The sequence below is a fragment of the Antennarius striatus genome, chromosome 23 (genome assembly GCF_040054535.1).
Source record: "Antennarius striatus isolate MH-2024 chromosome 23, ASM4005453v1, whole genome shotgun sequence".
NCBI classification, from domain to species: Eukaryota; Metazoa; Chordata; class Actinopteri; order Lophiiformes; family Antennariidae; genus Antennarius; species Antennarius striatus.
In genome coordinates, this window is record NC_090798.1 from 2,642,170 (window position 1) to 2,668,042 (window position 25,873).

Consider the following 25,873-nt stretch of genomic DNA (forward strand, 5'->3'; position numbering starts at 1 on the left):
TTTATGCCAATGATTGAAAATTCCCTGAGCTCTTGATAATTTCGACTCACCACATGAAACTGATGAATTCAGCATTCTGTTCATTTCTGTTTCAAGTATACCCTTTAGAAAATGTGGCTCTGAAAGGCGAAGCCACCCAGTCGATGGCACTCGACTCGTCAGCCTTCAATGCAATTGATGGGAGACGAAACCCAATCTTCGCTCAAGGCTCCTGCACCCACTCAACTGATGGGGACATCGACCCTTGGTGGAGGGTGGACCTGAAGAGAACCTTCACTGTCATAAATATAAAAATCACCAACAGAGGAGACTGCTGTGCTGAGAAACTGGATGGAGCTGAGATCCACATTGGAGACTCCTTGGAGAACAACGGAAACAACAACAAAAGGTACCAATAAAGAAGTAAAAAATCGGTGCATTGAATCTTTATGGGTTAAGTTTTCAGGCAAAATTTAATAAGCAAACAAGTATATTTTTAAAATGCTGTACAATGTTCAAGAAAGGAACATGTACAGTACAAATGTTCAAAATGCTCCAAATCCCACAAGGTAACCTAGTCTTCCTCTCTTGCTGCCCTCTGCTGTCAGGTGTGCCACCATTTCCTACATCAGAGCCGGTAAAACCCACACTTACCACTGTGACGGGGGCAACTTGTCGGGTCGCTACGTGAACGTGATCCTCCATGGAGTGGGGAAGGTCCTCATGCTTTGTGAAGTGGAGGTGTATGCGGCTCCAGGAGGTACAACCGACCAACTGTGACTCATGGAGAGTCACCGGTCTGCTATTGATCCATCCCGGATTTGTTTTGTCTTCACAGCAGAGAAACCTCTTCAAAACGTGGCCTTAAACAAAAACACAAGAGGATCTGAACCTACAGTAAATCTCAACGGTCCGGTCAGTGGATGCCTGAACACCGCGCTTGATTCCGGATGCTGTAGCGACACTTTGCAAAGCTTAAGTCCCTGGTATAGAGTTGACATGTCAAGTGAGCATCTCATTACTGCTGTGAGCATCATCAACAGGCAAGACTGCTGTGTTGAAAGACTGTCTGGGACAGAGATCTGGGTTGAAAGTTCTACGAAATCCGAACGGTGAGACATGATTTCTGAGTCAATAAACACCTTCTATATTTTATGTATTATTTAAATTTAAATGTGTTATTTAAATGTGTTATTTTAATTACCAATACCGCTAAGCTAATACGTCACCTACATTTCAACTTCAACTTTTATTTATGTAGCACTTAATCACATCTGAAGACATTTCAAAGCGCTTAACAGATAGAAAGCCAACAATGCCCTCCAGAGCATGCATAAGCGATGGTGGCGGGGGAAAAACTCCCTCATTGAGGAAGAAACTCCCAGCAGCACCCAGGCTCTGGAGGGCAGTCATCCACCTTGACCTGTTGGTTTGGCAGTATGGTGCAGACAAAGAGTGTGATTTAACAGTAATAATAAATTCTAGAAGCATAGAAAGATAATGAAAGAGAAGTGACAGAAACTCCAGACTATCTCCCTTTAACTGGAGAGACAGGGAAAAATACTGTCAGCAGCTTAGGCCTACAGCAGCATTTAGTGGAGTGTCTGTTATTTCTAATTGTAGACTCTATCAAAGAGGAGGATTTTTAGTCTACCCTTAAATAAGCTAAGGGTGTCCTCCCCTTGGACTGAGGCTGGGAGATCGTTCCAGAGTAAAGTTGCCAGATAGCTAAAGCTTCTGCCTCCTGTTCTACTCTTAAAAACCCGACGGTTCACCAGAAATCCTGCATCCTCGGATTGAAGGGCCCTGGGAGGGTGATACACTTAAATGAGATCTTCAATGTAAGATGGAGCCTTACAGTGGACAGCTTTATACGTAACCACGAGGAGTTTGAATTGTACCTACATTGTCATTTCTTACAACCAATTTCCCCACCTTGTCGTTCTTTGTCAATTAGATGTGGAACTGTCACATGGATACAAACCACATCGGTCTACACTTTCAGGTGTACAAGCCTGCATGCTACAACTGTCACGATACAAAACACAGGATCATCAAAGTACTTGACTTTATGCGGAGTGGAGGTGTACGGCGTGCCAGGTACGGTCCTGATTAGCAGCATGACCTCCTTAAAAAAGTTGTGCAACAGTTTGATATGCAAGACAATCCAACAGAGTCCTAATGGTTACTTCCTCATCAGTGTCCAAATTTGAGCCTACTCCTGCTGGACCTACTGATTCTCCTGCTGCTCCTCCTGCTGGACCCATCACTAATCCTCCCCCTGCACCTCCCACCACGAGCCTCACGCTGAACGACAAGACGGTGACCATCGTTGGAGACAGACTTTGCTGGTCCGATGCTCTGTTGTACTGTCGGCGCCACTTTGGAGACCTTCTGACCCTACACAGTGAAGAGGAGCAGAGGCAGGTGGAGCAGATGCTGAGGGGTAGTCCTTTCCCACTCACTGACCTCCTCTGGATAGGACTCCGCAGGTAACGCCCAAATTAACACCAAGATATAAGAAAGAAGGTGAAAACAGGCAGCCTAACCTGTTTTTTTCCATGCAGTCAAAAAAGCAAGGGATTTGAATTTTGCAAATGTGCATAGAAGAGTCTTGTCTTGGAGTCAAATGTTGTACGTTCTTGTATTCTACTCATTTGCATCGCCCTGCATGTGTAGTGTTGCATGGTCTCATCTTCAACACCTGATGTCGGTTGCTTCGGGTTGTTAATCAGAAGCATATCATTCAATCTGTTAACACATTTGTTTTGCAGATCTGTTATGAGCGCTACCTGGTTCTGGATGTCTGGCGCATCCATGCAATTCACCAACTGGCCCCATGAATCTGCACCCGGCTTGCTATCTGACCTCTGTGGAGGCTTGGTGAACGGAGAGCAGCAGCATTGGGAGATCCAGCATTGTCAGGAGCACCTCAACTTCATCTGCCAGTCAGGTAGGGTTCACGTTCTACATCCTGCATTCGCACAGATTTTACTTTATTACAACAGTTTCACCGGCTCTTTCTGCCCCGCAGAGTTTGGAGGGCAAAGAAGAGTGTATTTCTACAGCAGCCTGGATGACAGCAGTCGGACTTAAAAATGCTGGTGGTGTGTTTTGCCTGCAGTTAGCACAATGGAAAATCACTTTTTATCATGTTTTACCTTCTAAAATAGTTTAAGTGTTTCTTCTCTGATTATTTTTGTTGTTGTTTTTAAGAAAACACAAAAACTTTTAATAATTAATTATAGCAGGTGTGCTCACTTGAAATCCCATCCATCCATCCATCCATCCATCCATCCATCCATCCATCCATCCATCCATCCATCCATTCATGAATCTGAACCATCAGTGGAATTAGGTGATAGTTTATATGACACTGTTGTTTTCTGTCTGTACTTGACCTTGAGGTCAATCCATCAATGGTCAGTTAAAATAGAACAATACAAAACATTTTTTTGCAACCTGCAACCATTAAATTCCATAAAGTAAAACTTATTGAGATGTTTTCATGATTCTTGCCGTCACTTCTGCATATTGGGGTTAAAAAAAACCCCGCTCTGTTCATTCTGAAATTGAGACTCGTTTGCTTCTTCTCATTTTCTGTTTACAAGTTGTAATTCTACATAATCACCATACGAGGGCGCTGTTCAACAGTGTTCTCACGGTTTCCGGTCTAACAGAAGCCGTTGAGGGTCAATTTAGAAGCTGTCAGATATCGGATTGGTCTTTCCCTTAGGGCTGGCCGTTAGAATTAAAATTGTTTTAAATGAGCCCCTGACGATTCACACAATCAGGAAACATTCAGTCTAAAGTGTGATTTATAGTATAGGCTAGATGATGTCAATTGGAATCTCACACACCTTTAACACCTATAAATAAAGTTCAGTATTTCAAATCTTCAGTCAGACTTCCAGGGATTTAATCCATGAGGATATTTATGAAGCAGCTGATATTTAAACAAGGCACTCTGGTGAGTTTATACTTGATGTCCACTTATTTTGAAGAAAACTACCAAGTAAATTAAAAGTGGATGTTTCATTTTTCACTACTTCCATTGTGGAGGCTATGAAAAATGTTTTGCTAGTGAACAGTTTGTTTGTCTGCTTGCAGTGTTAATCAGAGAAGTTAAACACATTTGATGATTTTTGGGGTGAAGGTATGACCTGTAGGATTTTGGGAGAGATCAGAATCCACATCTGAATGGCTTTAACGGTTCTTAACCAATGCAATATAGAGACCATTATAAAAGAAAACAGTAGCTGCTTTGTTTATTCACTTTGTCTTCAAATTTCATGTCCTTAAAACTTACTAAAGTTGAACCAGAGGAAAAAAAAACCCAGTAAAGCGTAAAAATTCATAGCATTGAAAACTGATGATATCAAAGTGATTTTTAATTCCAAAGTTTGGTTTTCATTGTCAAGGAGTCACATTATCAGGATCAATCTATCATGGGACTGTTTATTTTTCACTTTTTTGGCAATATAAAGAAAAAATGGCTGCAGTGATACAAAAAAAAAGACCAATTTCATGACTTCCTACAAAAATAGAAATCTGGATGCTGCAGATTAGAGATGTTTTCAAAGGGAGTAGTCCAACTTGTAAAATCTGGTCAGACGGCAGCGAGTTTGATTCTGGATAAGGTTCGATTGAAGTAAAAGGGACAGCTGGGCTTTGGCGGGGATGTGCACTCCACTGAAGGCTTTTTTAAATTTTTTATGTGACTCAGTGGGATCTGTCTAAAGTCTGAAAAAAATCCCAGCCACTAGACACTGCTAATAAGGAGAGTTTCACACTAACATTTAAGGAAGACTGGTGAAGGACAGTAGATTACAGAGGGGTAACATGGGAAATGTAGGATTTAAGTTGTGTGGATACTATTTTGTGTTGCTAATGGGAAAATGTACTAAATGGTGTGTTTAAATTAAATAAAAGAAATAGTAGAGTTAGATCTTTAACACCAAAAATGGAGCTAGAAAAACAACAAACATCTAGCACTAGATAATCACAAAAACAACAGATTATAATATTGGAGTCATTATTGTCATTAAAGTAACATAAATACTACTTCCTGTTTAACTTATTAGATGTGTGTGAGCAGCACTGGGGCTTAACTCCCACTCCACGAGGAGGATGTCAAACTCTGCCACCTCAGTGTCAAAAGTTCTCTTTAAAAAAACGTCTCCAAAGCCTCCAACTGGTGTAGAAGTGCAGTAATAAACCCAAGAACTGCCCTTTAACCCTTCTCCAATGAAAAAACGGGTAGCAAAAGGGTAATTTTCAGGTGATATAAGAAGGAGAGTTGAGTCATTGAGACAACTTGAACCTCACACCTTTGTAGTGGAATCCCTTCCAACGCTCCTCTGTTATATCAGAGTTTTTATAGCATGATAAAAACACGTGCAAAAACAAACCAATTGTCGCAGAAAGCTTTTGATTTTTGAATAATTGCCCCAATAAACGTAATTATCTCTCACTGAGGGTAAAGAATGTTCTAATTTCATGCTCACAATAAAACATCAGAGGTTTTTCAGTTTTTCAATTACGCCTGGGTGGGGTAGCGTTGCTTCATTGTCTATTCATTTAACTCTAGTGGGGGAAATGGAAAGTTTGAGTGAGGAGAGGGACTGTAGAGCTCTTGTTAGGTGAGGGGAGAGGAGGAGAGGGAGGAATGGACGGAGGGGGAGGTGGGAGTGAGTAGAACTGCCTGGCAGAGACGGAGGGGAGGGGAAAAAAATGTAGCTTGGACATTCCCAGGCTGGGGAAATATATCGGAGGGTGATAGGTTAGGGGAACAGGGCTGAAATCTTACTGAGAGAAAGGCTGGAAGGGGAAAAGTCACATTACGGTGGCAGATGGAGGCTGTTAATAACTAGAGAAGGGAGCGTTTTTGCGGAGAATGTGGAGAGGAAGCAAATGCAGGAAAGGAGCTGAAGACTATGTAGGAATTCCAGACTGAAGTCATGGTAAGTCCCCTTTTCCTAAGCTATGGAGGAATCAAGTTTGCCTGGGAAATGACAGCAAGCAACTTTTCGAGTAATGAGATACAAAGAGTTATGCAACAGAAGATAGTCCTCAGAAACTCCAGATTTAACTGTTGTCCTTTTCTAAAATCACACGAAAGACTCGTAGACTAGTCCTTCATGGCTTCTCATATGATGACATTGACATTTAAAGTTCTGTCTGGGTATATTTGGCTTAAAACGCAAACTTCTCATAAAGGCATGTATTTGACTGAGGGAACGGCTTAGTCAGCAGTTAGGACTGAGTTTGCAAATTATAAAGACATGATTTAAGATGTGATGCGGGTGACTTTTTGTGGTTGACTTGAGGGAACCAACCGAGGGTTTTGCAAAAAAAAAACCCCAAAACAAAACAGCTCTCTGCTGCATCTCCAGGGTTTCGTTGAACATCACTAGTCATGGTTGGATGAGCAGCACAAGGAGTCAGAGAAGCTTGTGTCAGACAGAGAGAAGGAGAAACAAGTTAATAAAGTAGAGATTTACGTCGTTGCGGCGCTTCTGTCTGTTGGTCGGGGTGGAGCAGTTTTTGGCAGGGAGATGGGAAGAGAAAGCAGAGGGAAAAGAGTGGAATAAAAGAGGAGGGTAGGGTTACTTTTTTTATTTTAGGAGACTTGGATGGCAGTAGCAGCGGTTTCAGTGATGCCGCATTTTCCACATTGGACCTAGGAGAAAAAGGAGAGGAAAAAAAGAAATGGGGAACAAGGGATGGCATGAACTTCAGGGTTGGTAGAACATGTGCAATATCTGCTTCTGTGGACGTCTGGAGTGGGCAACAGTGACAGACCCACAACAGAAAGTCAGTCACAGTGCAGAGAAAAGAAGACGACCATAACATTGTTGAAACAGTCGTACACAAAAGTCGACAGATGCAAAAGTGCTGCTTTGCCAACGTTACGTGACAGAGGGTGTTTCCATTCCCATTCCCTCTGACCTTTAAGACACTAGTGGGACATGCCAGCCCTCATGTCTGGTGTGGGAACAGACCAAAGAAGAAGAAAGACCAATGAGAGGTAAAACAGCTGCTTCTCGCAGTGCCAGGCAGTGGATGATTAGTGACGTTCCATTGAAAATCTTCCTTTAACTGCATTTCCTGTAATTGTGCAGACGAGAGACGACGACTTCAGATCGTAGAAACTAGCCGCTAACGGCCGTTTTATGCGTGGGATCTGTGCCATTTATTTCCTTTTACTACTCACGATAATCTTATTTGCCATCTAGAATGTGGCTGTAAACAGCTTACAGCTGCTCTTGCTCCCTACGTTAGCGTTTTAGCGTCTCTCAGCGGGTTGTTTTGGTTACGTGGAGCTTCATTGGTTTGTGTTAGTCTCACCTGTTTTTTAAAGTCAAAATGAACATTTAAAAACAGTAAGCATTGAATATCTAGCAGCTTAATGTGGAGTTATTTAATAAATGGAGAAGCTGAAGGGAATATTTAATTCCCGTTGCTCTAAACTAACGCTATTAGCTCTGCGTTTGCTACATGTGTAATTACGAATGCTAGCACATCTAGAAGATCAATTTAATAAGGTAAAGTTTCTGTGACGAGGGTAACATTTCTGAACTATAAAAGTCTTTACATGCAATAAGATTTTTTTTTTTTTTTTTTTAAACTTACCATATCGCTAGGCTGTGAGCTTGAATTACGTCATGTCTGTCACATCCCTAGATTTCAGAGACGTATAAACCTATTTTAACTGGTAGAAATAATAGCCTCATGGTGTGGCAAAGCTAGCTGAGCTAGTTTAACTTCAGGGCAGGGCTAAGCCAGCAAGGTAACACTCTGATTGGCCCGGCAAAGCCAACCAAAGTCCTGTTAGGCTTGTTGTAGGAAGACAACAACAGATGAGACAAAATGCTTTTGTTCAGCTTCCAGATCTTCATCGTAAACCAGACATTTAAATGAGATCTGAAGCCATGCCCTCATGATTTTCAGGAACGCACTGCGGTATTTAAGTTGTCCAAAAGAAATCTGTTTTAAAAAAAAAAAAAAAGCCTGAGAAGCTTTTTTGACCTACTGTTAGTCGCCTTAGATTATAGAGGGGAGATTTAGGAAAGGAAATGAGTCTCAGGTGTCTCCTCTTTCTTCCTCTTCATCCTTGTTACCCTTTGTCTGGCTGCCTCCCTCTTTTTCCTGTCTCCTGACTGTTCCCCTTTCTCCCTGTTGGCATATTTCTAATTTTTTCCCTCATGTCATCTTCCATCACCCCCCCACCCCCCCTTCCTTCTCAGAGGTCCTTTGAGCTCCATCGCCTTCTCTTTCTCCATCCTCCGTTTACTGTCGGGGTCTACATCTGGTTTCTATCATGGCCGCTGCTGCTCTCGTTTCCCATCGATCTCTCCCGCCGGTCGGCCTCCTCCTCTTTGCTCTTTTCCTTTTTCTGTCTGAGCTCTTGGTCTCTGCAGATCTGTCTGGTTCTCTCAAACTCCCTGTCACTCCGTCTCTATTTCATTTTGTTTCACTCTTTAATCACCCTTCTCTCCTCAGCTTTATTAGCCTTTATCTTTTTTTCGGTTGACGTTTCTGTTTCTGTTGCGTTCCCGGCATCTGTTTCGGAGGACTTCTCCTGGCTTTTCCCTCTCAGTCTGCATACAAAAGAGAAAGACAGGAAGTCTGATGCAAGAATGACATGTCCTTGTTCTGCACTGCAGGATACAGTCTTCAGCAACAGTTTTGCAGTCACCACCGACTGTAAATAACAGCGACCGAGATGTCAGCCCTGACACTGAGACTGGCAGTTTAGGGCATTTATGTTTGCTGTGGCTGCCTATATGCTGGAAATAAATGCAGCCCTGATAGCTACTGAGTTAATTGAACGTGAAGTTGCTTTAAAAGCAGGCAGTGTATTGGAGTCTGGAAGATAATCTAATTTACAAATTTCTTCAGGGCTGCTTTGTTTCATGTGCACTTATATTGAAAACAAGAATTAGAATTAGAATCACTCGAATCAGGAAGAGGTCAGACAGGAGTGAAGTTGTATAAAACATCAATTTGTTTTTAAAGGGATAAAATCAGGACTAAAATCTGACAAGGATTTTGTGGTTTTGTGGGAAAACGGTATGAATATTTTCTTCGCTTGTTTTTTGATTGATGGAGCCTCTAGGCTGAAATACCATTCTTTGAATTCTAGCGGTGCTGGATCCCTGGTAAAAGTTGTGCTCGCACTCGCAAATTCAATGCTGGGAAAATGATCAAACCTGTCACTAAATAAACTACACTGACTTAGCCAACTGATAATCTTAGAAATAAGATCAATTTAGGTAAAATAGTAGAAATAGTTGATAAAATAAATCTAAAATAAGTCACCTATTGGTACCAAAAATGACTTTTATGGACTTTAACATACTTATACTGGCATTCAGAGTCAATCCAATGAGGTATAAAGAGATAAGGAACAATATTAAACAAATATTATAGGAATACTTTAGGTTTATTTAAATTTTGTTGTTGTTTTGTAAACAGTTCACTTCTCTGGGGAGGTTTTAAAAAAGGCCATTCGTTAAACAGGAAGTTTCCACTGGTTTGCCGTGAGATCCCACGAACCCCCGCTGTGGTTTTACTAGACTGAACGTTCAATGAGAGAGCCAAAAGAGTCTTTTACAACCACTACAACTACTGCGCGCACACACACACACACATACACACACACACACACACACACACACACACACACACACACACACACACACACACACACACACACCTCTGTCTCTCTCTCCATGTATCACCGTTGTTTACCTTGTCTTTTCACCCACTTCTATCCAGGTAGCTTTTTTTTTTTTTTTTAAAAACAAGTCAAGATTTGCTTCTTTTTCACACTTTTTAAAATATGTAGTTCAATTAATCTCCAGTTTAAGTAGTGAAAATAATTTTTTCCTGATTTACTTCAACACAATAGTTATTAAAAAGGTCGATTTCTCAAGAAACTGTTTCAAAAGCCAGCCATGAACTAAAAGGTGAACGATAAAGATGTGATTTTGTCACTTTAGGAGGGATTTCATGTGCTGCTTGATGTGTGGACTAAAGAGTTGTATTTACTCAAAAGCCAAAGACCTTAAAACTTTTTGGCCTTTTGGGAACCTGAGCTGTAACATTTATGGTACTTTTTTATTATTTTTTTTAAGTTGCCCCGTTGCTCCCAACCAAAACCCCGTGTTACGATGGAAAAGCTCCGCAGCCAGGAGAATGGATTGGAAACTGAACCGATCATTTCTTTGAATGGTGACCCCAAGCAACCTCGGCGGAGCAGGTCTCCAACCAAACTTGCATCCAAACTCTTCTTTGGATGTGTTCTCACCATGACTGGCGTCTGAATATCTTATTAGTCAACGTTTTTTATTAAAGTACGTTGACTGAATTTTCTGAGAACCCTCTTGTTTTTAATACTCATTCCATCCTCTTGTGGTTAACCAAAAACTCCTTTTGTACACAAAAACACCCCCAAAAATAATTTTCAGATATTAGTGAAGGTAGATTTTCTTCCATCAACCCATCACCACCAGCTCCTTCCCTCCTCAACCCTCTTTTTCTCTCTAGCTGCTCTTTTCTTTTTCCATACACTCTGTTCTCCCGTTCTGTGCTTTTCTTCCCATCCTTCCCCTCGATTTCTGCAGTTATTCAACACAATATGCCGTCTGTTGAAGAGAATCCCAACATAATTGCTGTCAGATGACTTTGGGAGAGTCGGATGGAGGTGAAACAAAAAAGTTGGGTTTAAAAAAAAAAAAAAAAAAAAAAGGAGATGAGAAAATGTGAGAGGAGGAAGAAGGGGTGAAAGTGGGAAAAGGAGGGAAACAAACAGATGGGGACATTTTAGGGAAAGTGTAAAGGGAGGGAAAGACAAAGGGGAGTTGGAAAAGAGGGAGAAAAAATTAGAGGTTGTCATGCCAACGGCCAATGCAGAAAAATAAACTGTGTGTTGCATGCACTGCTCCATCACCCTCCACCTCATGGTCCGGTGCTGTTATGATGTGTGTGTGTGTGTGTGTGTGTGTGTGTGTGTGTGTGTGTGTGTGTGTGTGTATCAGGGAGTTAACATTTGCAGCGCTTTGACTCTTTTGTTCTGGGTGTTCTTGTATTTACTGGGTCTTAGAGGAAATGTTAATCACTCCCCAGACTTTGCAGCAGGAAGTCAAAAGTAGAATATGTGTGTATAATTGTCTGCGTGTGTGTGTGTGTGTGTGTGTGTGTGTGTGTGTGTGTGTGTGTGTGTGTGTGTGTGTGTGTGTGTGTGTGTGCCTCGACAAAAAAGCGAGACCACGCAGCTGTTGAACACAAACACAGACATTCGAGTTGATTTAGTGTCCGGTTATGGATTAACCCTTTCTCCACCTCTCTCAGGGTTCGGAGGCAATGGAGGACTGCGTCCAGGGGGCGCTCTCATCGCTATATCCTCCTTTTGAGAGCACGGCACCACCCCTCCTCTCCCAGGTGTGTATATCACAAGCACACACCTTTACTGGAGTCCACATAGAGGTACAGTGAAAGCGAGGAAGTACAAAGAAGGCAGGTTTAATTCAATAATAAGGCCATTCTTAAGTATGTGGGGAAGGCGATGTTTTGCAAAGATAACATGGCTTTCCCCAGATATAAACTGCTGCCGGAAGCCAACACAAACAAAACGCAGCCAGCTGCTCAATTACAGCCAAGCGTTCTTCCTCCACACAGGGGCCTGATGTGACTGGTTTGACTGAAAACTGCAGTTTTGCTGTTTTTAACTCATAATATTTAAGAAAAGAGCGGGCAGCTGGGCAAAGCTGTTCATTTTCTCACAAGTGCATTGTGGGTACCTTTTGTAGGCTCAAATATCTCCCGATCCAAATGGTGCCAAAGCCACAGCGGTTCTCTTAGCTTCATTTTCCTACATGTCGGTGGACTAAGGGGCCTTTTAGCAAAGGCTTCTGGGCCAAAAGCCTTTAGTGTTCATGGGAATTCAGCAGCGACTTTGCTCACGGAACATCCAATCACGTTCCTGTTGCTATGGAAAAAGCTTCTTAATAAAATAATATGGATATAATGAAGCAGCCGCGGTGATTTTCTTCTTTAAATTTCTGATTACATGCTGTCTGGGTTGAGGAAATTCTTCCACTCTTGAGCCAATTAAATCTTTCCAAAATCCATTGGATACGCTAGAAACGCATGGAGAGCGAGCTGAAACCTCGACCACTCTTGGTCCACGAGAAGCTGATGTAAACAAGACAGATGTGATGTGGAAAGCCTTTAACGTTATACATGAGTGTTCACACGACTGTTTTTTGCCCTCCTTGTCCAGGTCTTTTCAGTCCTGGAGTCGACCTACCAACACGACAGCTTTCGGTACCTCCTGGACTACTTTGTTCCTGCCAAGCACCTCCTGCACAAACTTCAACAGCACGCCTGTGTGAGTTCTAACGTTTAAAGGATACACATGCAGCTAAATAATCGGAAACAGAGTCAGCTGTTAAACACAAAATCGTATATAATCGTGTGAGAAACCCGGACAGTCGTTTTGATTTATTTGCTGAAAATGGTCATCCAGTCATATTGATGGATTTCTCTGGCAGAGCTGTTTTTTATGTCTTTGGATTAAGATCAAAATCAACTCCCAAGACCTATATGGGACATCTGGGTGAAGCCAAGTATTTTCATTGTGTTTTTAAGCCTTTACGAAAGAGTCTGAAGTCCATTGTGACAAATATCAGTCAAGTTTACTCCAAAGTTTATCCATCATGTGCTCAGGCTAGTAAGTCCTAGTCAGAGAGACTCGCCCAAGTCAAGTATCAGGACTTGTCCTTCTAACTGAAAGTGTTAATCTGATTGAGGTCAAGACTCTTGATTGTATCTGAATTCCTCCCGAAGGTTCTGCTTGTTTTGTTAGAGGCGAGTCCAAAACATAAATCTCGTCTCGGGTCAAGTCAGTCATGACAATTGTTTTGTCATGAAATCTCAGGTTCAAGCAAAAGTCTGATCATTAAAGGCGATTTGGAACGTAAACCTGGGATACTTTGATGCTGCATGTCGATATCAAGTCCTTACTTTGACCTTGACTTAAAGTGTTGAGTTAGCATCACTTTTGATGATTTGACCTTGTATTTAGTAGCAACACCATGGAGGGTCGAGTCTCCTCCAAACTTGAGATGACTCTCTTGTCAAACATTGGAGCTGCAGGGTGGGCTTAAATTTTAAATTCTCAGATTTATGAACACAATCTTAAACTCTCTGAATACACATTTGCAAGCTGTCTCACATTTCTGTTTTCGAGCTCTCCTTGACGTATGTACACAGATGCATGCTCAGGCTTTGTGATCAAGCTTTGTTTTCCTTGTCGCTCGGCAGAGTTGCCTGGTATGGGAGTTAGACTGAGTCACGACAATAATTCCTTCCATATGTGAGTAAGTTACCGCTGTGAGAGAAAGAGAGAGTGAGTTATAGCAACGCTGGGGAGAGAACGAGCGTGGATTTCATTCACCATGCTTGCAGGCATGCATGCAAGTGTCTGAAAAAGGGGAAGACGTTGGAAGTTGCAGACTGCATCGGTCTGATTGAGGAATTTCTGAGACATGTTAGGTGCGGAAGAGGGAGCGAACACTGGGGTACATTGAGAGAAAAGTAGGAGGAGGGAGGAGTGCCAGAGGACACAGAGAGTTACAGAATGTGAACTCTCTCAAAAACAGGCCAAACTTCTAATGCATGCATTGACATCCACCCCAAAAGACTATTTCTTCCTCTGATTTTCAGCAGTAGGGCAATAGTTGCACAAAAGAGGCTAAAAGGGAAGGATTTACAGTCGGAAAAGGGAAGTTAGAGGGGGGAGTTTAGGGTTTCTGAGGGGGTGTTGGTCGATGAGTTGTGACTGGGAACAGCAGAAAGGCTGTTGATGAGATTTATTCCTCACATGTAGATCTAACAGGATTCATGAAGATGGAAGCAGCATCTGGGCGATGGTGTTGTTTTGATCAGTATGTTGGTACCGGGGATCACGAGGGGCCGTCTCTCCTTCGGTCTTGGAGTCGATGTATCATCGATTTTCTATATTTAGTTTCAAATCATTTGGCGCGCTTGATTTAGATTGATTTTCCCAGCATTACGGATGACTTGGTGTGGTCTCTGCTTTTGGAACACCCAACATTACACAGTAGCTGGCTGTCATCTGCATGTTTCTGATTGACTCACTCTATCTATCCAGACCTTTCTCCCTGTGTCATACCGGCTAAGCGTTTTTTTTACACTTTAGATCCCATTGTGTGAGTCACATGTCTGACATTTGTTGGTGTCACTGGCTTTTGGCCAGTTGAACTAGTAAATACTGTTGACTGCTGTGGTATCACTTCTAGAAAAGCCAGACAGGATGACGCAGTTGGCCAGTGTTGCCCGTGTTTTCAGAGTGGAAGTGTCAGATCCAGTATTAGATTAACGTGTTGTGACAAACTGAGGATGCACAGATAGAAGACTTTTCATTTAATACAGTCTTCATCCTCCTCTCTCCTTCTCCTCATCAGTCTCAGTACCTGGGCTGCTTGTTCCTCCACTCTGGTTGGCCGCTGTGTCTCGGAGAAAAAGTGGTGGTCCAGCTCTCCACCTTGGACTGGAGGCTCCTGCGCAGTAATGACTTCTACCTGCAGGTGGTGCCGTTCTCTACACGCTGCCCCCGACTGGCCCTAAAGTGTCTGGCCCCTGGGGGGCGCACCGTTCAGGAAATCTTGGTACCCGAGTCACAGCACCCCTTAGTGTTCACGACCGAGTGGCTGCACAGCATCAACAAAGAGCGAGGATACAAGAGAGAGGGTAAGGCAAATTTTCGCAATCAGCCAAATGCAATCGCGCAAAAGTTTAAAGACAACTTTTAATGAAGATAATTTCCCGGTAGGGGATCAATATAGTTGACTGTCTTTCTTCTTTCTAATAATGTGTTCATCTGTGCAGTTGGAGGAGGACTTGACACCTGTCTGGTCAGCACCTGCGACGGTGTAGTTCGACTTCCATGGAAAGAGGTGGTGTATCCAAAATTCATCCACGACCCATCGGAGGAGCTGCGCCTGATGTCCAACAACCACGAGGACCCCGTCTCCAACCGCCTACCCAGCGAGGGGGGAAGCAGCCTCGGGTGCTGGGGTGGCTCCTCCTCTGGAGAACTGGACTCCTGGTCTTGGGATGAGGATGAAGATGATAGTTTACCGTCAGACGGTTTGGACTCTGCGCCTGCACTTCCACGTAGGCGACGCAGCGAGGATGGGCTCGGGCGCACGGCGAGACATTTGCAGGTAGACGGGGATTACGTGGAGCTGCTGGAGCCCAGAGTGGGTCCCGATGGAGGGGTGGACACACGGCAGAGGTACCTAGAAATGCATGGAATTTGCAAGACGAAGACTTTGCCTCTGTGTAGGCGAGGCAAAGCCATCAAACTCCGGAGGGGAAAAGCTTGGGGATATGGCAAACTGGAAAGTTCAGGCAGCTTTCGAGCAGTTGTTGGTGCCAGAAGTGACGTTGTGACCTCAAAAAGTGACAGTCTGCCAACTCCATCTCAACCAGGACTGAGTAAACCTGCAAGAGGAAGACGTTTTTACTCTTCTTCTGTCCACGACTCCGACGAAGGAGATAAAACAAGCAGGGACTCCGACGGACCGGAAAACCATCAGCTTAATTTTGAAGGTGCATTTAAGGAGAGAAAGCCTGGCGTTGGCAAGGAGAGAGACAGCAATGGCTTCACACAGTCGTGCAGAGATGACTACAGAGGTAAAGACTCAGGGAGTGGCAACAGCTTGGTGACAAATGAAATCCACGACATGACGAACCACAAAGCGGAGCACGTGATAGAGGGGCACTCCGATCACGGATCGCATTCGGACTCTGTTTTTGAGGATACAGATAAACCAGTGAGCAACAGCGAGGCCACCACGCCCACATCTGATGCTTTTACTGGACTTCCAGAGAGTGGAAACGTCACCGATAGCGGACTTAAAATGAAGAGTTTATCCAACGCAAAAGTGACGGATGAAACAAATAAAGGAAAAACGGAGGATCGAGTTTGTCCTCGGGGAAAAGAAGTTAAAACTGCCGGATTCAGAGCTCCAAGGTGCCGATAGGTTTCTTATTGACTATTTCATTCCTTGTTTGTTTTCTTTCTCACACCTCCGTATAATCAGACCAAAGCTCTCTGCACAAGACAGGCTTATCAGGTCCAAATATAACTCCTGAATTGATAAACACTATTAAACACATGTACTTCCTGTGCTTTGCCTTTAGGAGGAAGAGGAAGGGAAAAGGCGCCAAAGGGAGGGCCAGGTCTGGTGGTCGTGTGCATCAGAAGGGGCTGAAGCAGCAGGTTAAAGCTTCTCAACCGGGTTCCACTTCCAGTTCTGCTTTGTCAAAGCCACCAATCACAGAGATCAACCAGTCAGAGGAAACAGAACCTGATGGAGCTCCGCCTTCGACTAGCGAGGGGACGGATGACACGACGGAAAGCAACGCAGGTCCGAGAAACACGACTCGAACAAGATACCCTACAGAAGATGTTGTATAACATTTTTTTTTATATCTCCTCAGAGACTGAAGCCGGGTCTTTGACTGTATGCGACAGCCAATCAGGCACATCCTTATTTAACCACTCTAAAGAGGAGGCGAAGTTAGCAGAGACATGTCCGGACAAAGTGAATGGTGTTGAATCGAAAGAGCCCCCCCTGTTGAAGGAACTGGATGCAGAGCTTCTCCAGTCAGGAAAACTAAAGTTAACCGGTAAGAGACCTTTGTGACCTTAACACACACTCTCATGTGTTGGGGTCTTTTTAATTTTTGATCATTTCTACAAAAAAATTGCAAAAAATCTATAATGATTGTTAATGCAAAACCAAAATGTGTTAAATTACAATTGTAAGTACGATCATTTTGCCCATCACTTACAGGTACCGTGGATAGACTGGGACGTGCTCTGGTTGTCATGGAGACCGAGGAGAGTTTCTGTGAGGAGGAGATGGCCCGTGTCCTGACCTGCTATCACAGAATTACGAGGTACGGTTGAACAATTTCAACGGCAGGTTTGCTGGGAAAAGTCCTGAATGCTTAATGAGGGGAAAACATAGACGAGGTATTAATTTTTATAAAGATAGGAGGCATCGTTCATCTTTAACTTTGCAGGGGTTTTGATTTGCAGTGAAACTATGTTCATCCTGCTCCTGTTTCAATCCCACCTTCTTCCTCATCAGGCCTGCAGCCAAAGAAAAGGGTCTCACTGTGTTAATGGACAGCAGACGCTCTCCATCCTCCACTCTCTGCGTCTCTGCACTTAAATTGTTCCAGGTGAGACTAAAAAAAACTTCTAGTAGGCCCGAATGTGCTAAACGCTTGCTTGCGTACCCTCATCGCCTGCAGATGTGACCAAGTAGCTGGAGCACATGTGTTTGTGTGTGTGTTTGCAGGTGTCGGTTCCTGGCGGTCTGGGTTCTGTGCTGGTTTTGGTGGAGGAGCAGCAGGAGGCCCCGTCTCTTCATCTGGAGGGAGCAGAGGTGACTTCATGTACATCTGTACTAGCGTGTTGTTCATTTCCTTTTAGCTCGGCGTCTTTCATCTCTTAAATTTGAACGTTAAAGCAGCTAAAACCGGACAAAACCACAGTGATCGTGTGGGGGGGCAAAAAAATCAACAAAACATGAATGGCGCTCGGAAGCGCGTATTCTTCCAACGCGGCTGAATGAGCCGGCGTACGTCTGTGTAGTTATTCTTAAAATTTGCGATTCCTTCAGCCAGATTCTTTATTTTAAAGAAGTGTGTTTTTATCAGATGCTGATGAAAACACAAGATGCTGAAACACCATTATTATTATAATAAAAATCTATATAACTACGGTACTTCTATGTGATACGAAAACAATCAAGAGGACGTTTGGTGTCATCTAAAATCTCTGTGGCATTTGATGAATGTATGAAAGTTTGAAAAAAAAAAATCTAAAACTCTTATTTCCGTACCTTTTGGATAACGCCTCTGAATATATTGTTGAAGAAGCTCACGACTTTGCATTAATCAGAAGTTCTACTTCTTTCACGCGCCCGTGAAAAAATCCTTGTAACTCGGCCCGGCGGCGTTCAAACATCGCATGTTAAAGGGAAATTTGCCAAAAAGATGTTAAGTTTTGCAAATGGTGCAAAATATGATCCTTATCAAGTCTGTATAATAAGTAGGTAAGTTTAGTTCTTTGTCCTTATTGTTTCCTGTTTTCACCTGTCAGGTCCATGCAGTCAGAGGAACGACGATCCTCCAGCAGTATGTGGACAAGCAGCAGCTGCCCCAGGAGATGGACGGGGACTTCGCCCACTGCCATGCAGACTGGTTGGTCTTCAGACTGGTGAGAATCTGCAGCCTTTTCTAATCTAATAAAATATTTGTTTTTTACTCTCATCTTTAATTTCTGTGCTTCCTGATCACAGCAGTAAGTACAGCCAGACAATAAAGTTAAAGAGAAAATAGCAGGAAGTGATAAGTTGAGCCATTTAAGATCGAGTAATGAGACATTAATTTATTCAGGTCGTTATTCTTATGATCATCTTTCTATACACAGACCCACAGGGGGAAACATTAAACCGGAAAATATAAAAACATCTCCAGGATGCCTAATGGCTTCCCCCCCAGACAGTTTATGTTGCCTTATCCAAACACATGACAACATTTCCCCGTCCTCTACACTTTCTCTGACCTCTCTCATGCTACAGAGGAGAGGAGGACGTTCAATCAGTTTCTCACTGTCTGCTTTTCTGCTTCCTGTGTCTTGATTTAATTTGGTTTGAATCCCTGATTCCACTGCTCTTTTTTTGTCTTTTCCTTAAGAGCCTGGAGAGTCTAACGGAACGATGTGAGAGCGCCCTCTCCCTCTTGGGAGAAGCACTGCAGTCTATGGATTCTGAGCCAATGCCAGCAGACATAAAGGTACAGAAATCTGAAGTCTGTTGGTTCACGAGTCGTCAAGATTGGAAAAAAACACCGATGAGCCCTGCTGATTTTTCCTCAGGCTGTCCCTCTGAGCATCGACAAACACAGACAGCTCATGGTGAGCGTCCTCGCCGACCATCGCATAACTGAGCTGCAGCAAAGAGGTGGGGCCTGGCTTGCAGGATTGACCAATAGCGGCTCTAGACTGGCGCAGAAGTCACCAGACTGCAGGTAACCGAAGCCTGATTTTTTTACAGGTAAATTTGGTTGGTGCATTTGAGATTGTCTTTATTGTTCATAAGAAAGAATGAATGATCCACCAATCAGTGAGAGGGGAGCTATTATTATTATTTATTAATAAGTTACTATTATTATTATTATTATTATATTTAATAATAATACATAATAATACTAATAATACTTTATTAATAAATAATAATAATATAATTATTACTAATAATAATTAATAATATAATAATTATTAATATTATTATAACAATAATAATGATAATAATTACACAAAAGGTTGATCCCAGTGCCTGTTTGATCAACAGTCCCTAAAAGGGTGTGGGAGTGAGTTGGTGAATATTCACAGACTTTATTTTGAATGACAATTACATACCGTACATTTATTTATTCATTTTCAATATGCATATTAAGAAATGCACCAGCTGATGTAAAACCTGAGATGTACCCTAATAGGAAAATGCCCCGTCTTTGAATCTGTCTCTGTAAAGAAAGAAATTGTCCATAAATATTAATTAAATTGACTTTTTATAGTGACAGATTGGGACGTCTGCACTCTTTATTGCTGTGAACTGTGATGATACTCGGCTTTTTTCATGCTATCAATGCTAATTCAACGTTATGACTTCGGTATAAATTAGACGCAGGCCTATTGATGTGGGGCTATTTTAAATAAAAAGACGTCATGACAGGCAAACAATTCTATTTGTGCGAACACTCAGATAAACAGACGCCGCCTTGCACAAGCTGTCTTTGTCCCGAGGGGCAGGAGAAGATCTGCATATCCTTTATACTGCGTTTGATTGAGGGATCTTTTTTTGTTTTTTGGGGAGTTTTTTTAGATGTACAGGTTAAAAATACTTCTCAACATGAAAACAGAAGTTGTTTGTTTTGTGCCAAAATATGAAAACCAGCTGACGGAGGAAAAAAAAAAGGAATGTGAACTTTACATCAAACGGAGGAGAGAGTGATGCAGCTGGTTTGTTTGTGCAAAACTGGGTTTTAAAGCTGATCTGAAGATTTCTGTTCTTCTCATCCGGTAATGAGATTTGGCTCAGTCTCTACAAGAATGAGGTCAAATGCAAAATACAGGCTGATTGCCGGTTTGATTCCTTTACTTTGGCTTTTATTTTTCAGAACTAAATCTCACTACATTGATTTTTTTTTGATTTACTTCCCAGTGTTCTCTAAATTAAAAAAAAAAAACTAAATAAAATGATAACCTCTGCTTCCTGTACGTCAGTCATTTCATTTGTTCCCATCAGGGCTGCTCTCGCGTCCACCTCTAAACTCTACGACAGCGTGGACGACGCCCTCCATCGGCTCGTCCGCGTCTCCAACCAACGGGGACGCGACCTGGAGGCGCTGGGACGACTGGCGGCGCTGGTGGACAAACTGGAAAAGGTGAGCGAGAGAGGGGAAAAAGGAAAGCCAAAGTTGTTGCTGTATGGAATCTCAATGTCATCCACCATTCAGTCTGAGTTTTGAGAAACTTTTCACTGCCTGACATTGATTTCCACCTGTTGAACAGTGGTGAACACCCCTATACCTGCATCATGGCTGTCATCAAAGGGCCAGATGTAACTTCAAAATGTAACTAAATGTAACTCAATGTAATTTAAAATAAATGTAAATACTCCTTAAAGTTAAAAAAATTGAATTTATTACTTATTCAAGTTATAAACATAACAGTAACACGGAAAAAATATGTTTGTTTCTCTATAATAACATAAATCTATTTAATTTGTCAGGTAACTCCATCAATCAAGGATCAAACTATCCAAGAGAATAAAGAAAAATAACATCAAACACAAGTTAGGACATTAACTGTGTTCAAAATGTTTTTGTCAGAGTTAAAATAGGCTGAAAAAACTGCATTGTGGGAAATGTAGTTTTGGGTCAAAGCACACTTTTGACCTACTTATTTTTACTTATCATCTTTTATGCTCTGGCGGGCCACATAAAATGATGTGGTGGGCCACATTTGGCCCCCGGGCAAATGTGGCTTTTGGTCCTCTGGTTGACGTCCCATCATCTCCGTCTCCTCTGATGCCTCTCTGCCCCCTGTGTCTCTTCCTCCAGTGCGATAAGGAGATCGAGCAAATCCAGTCGCAGCTGGGAGACTACAAAGACCCTCCCCTGTCCCTCAGCAGACTGTCGCTCAAACAGCAGAAATTCAAGACGTTCAGACAAACGGCCAACGTGAGTCCTTTATATATTAAACACGCCTGTAGGCGTCAGTCAATCCCTGAAACAAGATCTTTTCCAGGAGCTCCACAGCGAGACGATGTCGGTGCTCAGTGACTTAGAAGGTTGGTGTGAGCTGGACTGGGCGGGTCTGAGCGCCGTCCAGATCCGACTCCCCCCGGTTCGGGAGAAGCTGAGGGACATGTCCCACTGTCTGTCCGACTGCTGGACCACCCTGGATAACACGCAGAGGCTGCTCTCCACGCTAACGGAGGTGACGCTGCATAGGAAGCACAAATAACGTTATGGTTCAAGCTTTAATGTCTGCAAAAAGGCAAACGAGTCGTTTTCCTTCCCCGTCTCCAGGCCACCCAGTGGTGCGACGCCGTCTCCTCCTCTTCCCCTTCGTCCACCTGCCCTCTCTCCTCCCTCCCTCCCATCCCTCCGTCCCGTTTCCAGGATGCTCGCTCCTTAGCGATGGAGCTGGGGGGCGGGGCGCTGCTGGATCTGTGGACCCAGACGGTGGAGCGCTACCAGCGGACCGTAGCGCAGGTCAAACCCCGGTTCCTCCAGTCGGACCGCTCCCAGAATCCGGGTCAAGGGAAGCCGAAGACGCCTTCTGCCAGCAGCCTGTGGGACCTGATGGGTCCTGAAGGGGAGAGCGACTGGGGGCTGGGGGCCGGAGGAAGCGAAGGGGGATTGCAGTCCTGGGGGTCGTTGGCGTCGCTGTTCAGACCTCAGACGTGCTCCACGCTGAAGATCGGAGAGGAGAAAGGGAATAAGAAAGAGGGAACAGGGATTGGAGGCGCAGGTGGATTAGGGGGAGGGAAGTTCCTGCAGAATCTCCTGAATCCTGCAAAGAAGAGTGTGAGTTTATGATTTAGTTTTTGTACTTTGTTTTGGCAGTTAAAAATCTCGCAGATGATGACGTAGCTTTCAAAGTTCGTGGAAGTAGTAAAAAAAAAAAAATCAGAAAATGTTTTAATTCTGCTTTTGTTTTGGATCTGATGAAGATCATAAACTTTTATCGGGACACAAATCCAGAAAAGTCGTCATCTGGAGCGATTCTTATATGAGTAAAATTTTTACAGACATAAATATCATATATTTGTAATTAAATTACTTTAATGTTATCTAATTAGATGCAAAATATTTATTTAAATATGCAAAAAAATGTAAAATATTCTGTATTTAACAGTAAGTAATGCAACAAGTAGCCTAATGCTACCTGATGGCTAACAGCTAACGCCCTGTCCCCCAACAGCCCACAGACACCCCCCTCCCCCCCAAGCCTCCCAGGAAACGTCACCCCAGCTTCGACCTCCAGGCTCTCCTGGCCCCCCGCAGAGGAACGGCCACCCCCAAAACGACAGAGCCGGCGGCGGCGGCGGCGCCGAGCCGCAGCTCGCCCATGTCCTGGCTGGGGAGGCGGGGCTTAGCTGACACCGTTATCACCACCGGCATGGCGACAGCCGTCCCTGGATGGGGGAGCGGTGGGGGAGGAGGAGGAGCAGGAGGAGGGGTGTTAATTCGTGGGGTGGAGGTCAGCAGCAAGGAGGTAGTGGACCACACTGGGTCGCCACGGCAACATGTGCTGTTAGGGAGGACCGAGAGGGAGACGGGGACGGATAGGGCTGGTTCATCGGCACAGAGGTTGGTTTGTGTGACTGTTCCTGCTTCTTTTACTCCTGGGGGGTGACGGGAGTGATCTAAAGATCTAACCTCTCTTCTCTCCTCCCCACCCGTCCGTCAGCAAGCCGTACCTGCTCTGGTGTCGGATGCTGAGCTCAGAGAGACAGTATGTTACCGTCCTGAAGGGCGTGGAGGAGACGTACCTCCCCTTACTGGAGCTCTCCGACACCCCGGCCCCCATCAGGGGGAAGGCGGACACCCTGTTCCCCAACTGGATCAGCCTCTGCTACTTTCACTCGCAGAACCTCCTCCCTGCCATGGAGGGCGCTCTGGTGCAGAGCTTGTTGCAACAGGACTGCTTCAGTAAATATGTAAGTGCAGGAATTTGGACCAGAGAGTCGATATAACAGTTTAAACCAAGAGCAAAAGAGAAAACACTTTCATTGGTATTATTATTATTAATTTATTTAGATCTAGCAGATTTACAACTCGTGTTTTGCAGGTGACACACATATAATTTGTACATTTAATTTGATTTAATAGATTTTGAGAAGACACGCAACACAATGCACGACGCAAATTCTATTCAAGGGTCACACTGCATGTCAAACATTTGGTGGCGGATAAATCAAAGGTGATGGATTGTAATTTACTGACATTTATGGGATTGAAACTGTTTTATTGTCCAACTGATCAGGTTCGAGACAATTTAATGGTGTTTAATCAGTGAAGCAGATCAGTTTTATGTACTCTCCGTTTCTTTTAATCCACAGAGGGAACAGTTCCTCCAGTATTCCCACTACATCAGGAATAAACCAGAGCTGGATTCTCCACTGGTCACACAGGCGGCCGACTTCTTTAAGGTACGAATCGTCATCTGCATGAATCTGCATGAGATTTCTGTTTCAATTTCAGGCTCATTTCACTAAATGTAATTTTAAATCATCCTGTTTTGACTGCTGATCACAAATCATTCCATTTACACAGAAGTAATAAAGGTATTTCTTCATAATCAAGGAATTCTCATTTAGTTGTTTTTCTTAGGAGAAAATCAGTTACATCGCAATTGGAGAACCTCATTATGAGTAATTTTGAAGCACATGCCAATTAAAATTGTTTTATTCAATTGTGGCCACAATTAAAAATGAGCTGTATACAGTAAAGCTAATTACATGTTTAATGTACACCAGAAAAGCCAATTAAAGGCGGATTAGAGAGAAAGTCATTTCAGCTCGCAAGTAACAATTAAGTCAAACCTCTGCATTGACGGCGTGGGGAGATTGCAGGAGGTTTTTACTGGAACAACTCTTTAGGATTTGAATTCTCCGAGGCGCGTTGGAGCCGTTCAGAGCCGTTCTAGGGCTCCGCCAGCAGGGGGCAGTGTGGGCTCACATCCCGGCCTCCAGCGGCTCTTAAACAGAGTTAATTCAGCTGCTCATCCTGAATGATGATGAAGATCGTTTGGAGGATGATGACTGTCATCATGATAGAGGCACCAACATTTTCTATTACTATGCTAAAATAAAATTTTTTTTTAAAAAAACCTCCACAAAACTTTATTGAAATGAGGGGCTGGACAAACGGACTGACTGCTGTTGTTCTTTCAAATCTTTTTAAATGGGATTTTGTTTCAACAACACCTTGTGAATGTCCATACATTAAACATAACACTGGTTTTTTTTTTTTAATTTAATAACTATAAAATGTCATTTCAGTTTCATATGTAGTTAGAATAAAGTATGAAAACAGTTGTAAAAGTCGTCCAACTCTATTAAATATTGACCACATTACATTAACTTTTTTGAACTAAGCAGCACGTTTCCTTTTCCTGTTTCTCTTCTCCGACTCCCCTCCAGTCCAAACTTCCCCTGGCCTCCCCGCTCTCCCCCCTCTCCTTCCCCCACTGCCTTCAGGCCCCCACTCAGAGACTGGAGCAGTACTGCGAAGCCCTGGAGGAGCTGGGCGGTATAAACCCCGCCTCCGACTCGGCCCTCTCCATCCTGAGACACGCCCAGCGGCACGGCGAGGACCTCAGGGCCAGTGACCTCATCGTGGGATGTCCGGTGAGAATGCCTGTCCCAGTTTATGATCCTGCATTTGCTGTGTATTAAAGCCCCAATGACTTCCCCCAGAGGGGAGGAAAGTCATCTTAATGAGGTCGGGCAAATACATTTAATAGTATAGCATGTAAATACACATATTATACATACACACACATATATTTAGATAGATATATATATAGATAGATCAATAGATCGTTGCCGGGAGAACAAATTTATCATTTATCCTCACACATGCTCATCAGTATCTGAGTGTGACGATAAAATACAGGTGAAAAATACTAAAGGTGTGAAATTTACGGCCCTCAATAAGTATTTGACTTGAAGGGCCCGTATTATACACTTTTTAAAATTACTTTTACACAACTGCTACTCGTCCATCTACGCTGTATTTGAAATGTTTTGCCCCAAACTGATCCGTGATCCTGAACCCACAAAGTCGTCCCTGAATCCTGGGACGACTTTGTGGGCGTACCGTCGATACAGGACCCGCTTGTTCTCCAGAGGTGGTAGGGTTAGAGAGGACCAATCGAGACCTGGAAAAAAAAAAGTGTTTTTTTCATAAGGACACCCTTTCAAAAAAATATTTAAATGTTTAAAACATTTTCTCTGTTTTCTCTCATGGACCAATAGGGAAGCAGCTTTTCCGCCGCTCGCAGCTTTAACCTTGACCAAAACGTCGACAACAACACATCCACTTGCCCTAGATTGTGTCTCTATGACACAGCAGTATCATTCAGAGCTGGCGACAAATGCTCAACTCCCACACACACACACACACACACACACACACACACACACACACACAATCACACACACACACAGAAGTGTCCTCTTCGCCCCCTGCAGTGAGGGGG

General features: G+C 43.4%; 1 protein-coding gene across 2 annotated transcripts in view; it reads left to right on the forward strand.

Moving 5' to 3' along the window:
- Nucleotides 1-5,704: 5,704 nt before the first annotated feature.
- arhgef40 (Rho guanine nucleotide exchange factor (GEF) 40) overlaps nt 5,705-25,873 on the forward strand; it is a 28,540-nt gene continuing 8,371 nt past the window's right edge. Inside the window, exons 1-21 of one of the 2 annotated variants that reach the window (XM_068307937.1) lie at nt 5,705-5,942; nt 11,338-11,427; nt 12,269-12,376; nt 14,475-14,760; nt 14,899-16,048; nt 16,219-16,445; nt 16,519-16,707; nt 16,875-16,980; nt 17,175-17,268; nt 17,388-17,474; nt 18,194-18,310; nt 18,790-18,888; nt 18,971-19,122; nt 20,403-20,541; nt 21,220-21,339; nt 21,407-21,598; nt 21,691-22,191; nt 22,589-22,977; nt 23,078-23,327; nt 23,730-23,819; nt 24,813-25,019. In XM_068307937.1, coding sequence (XP_068164038.1) covers nt 5,940-5,942; nt 11,338-11,427; nt 12,269-12,376; nt 14,475-14,760; nt 14,899-16,048; nt 16,219-16,445; nt 16,519-16,707; nt 16,875-16,980; nt 17,175-17,268; nt 17,388-17,474; nt 18,194-18,310; nt 18,790-18,888; nt 18,971-19,122; nt 20,403-20,541; nt 21,220-21,339; nt 21,407-21,598; nt 21,691-22,191; nt 22,589-22,977; nt 23,078-23,327; nt 23,730-23,819; nt 24,813-25,019 — 4,596 coding nt within the window. In that variant the 5' untranslated portion in view covers nt 5,705-5,939. Of the gene's footprint in view, nt 5,943-6,789; nt 7,010-11,337; nt 11,428-12,268; nt 12,377-14,474; nt 14,761-14,898; nt 16,049-16,218; nt 16,446-16,518; nt 16,708-16,874; nt 16,981-17,174; nt 17,269-17,387; nt 17,475-18,193; nt 18,311-18,789; nt 18,889-18,970; nt 19,123-20,402; nt 20,542-21,219; nt 21,340-21,406; nt 21,599-21,690; nt 22,192-22,588; nt 22,978-23,077; nt 23,328-23,729; nt 23,820-24,812; nt 25,020-25,873 lie in introns of those variants that run through there. The other variant, XM_068307938.1, reaches the window with a different exon arrangement.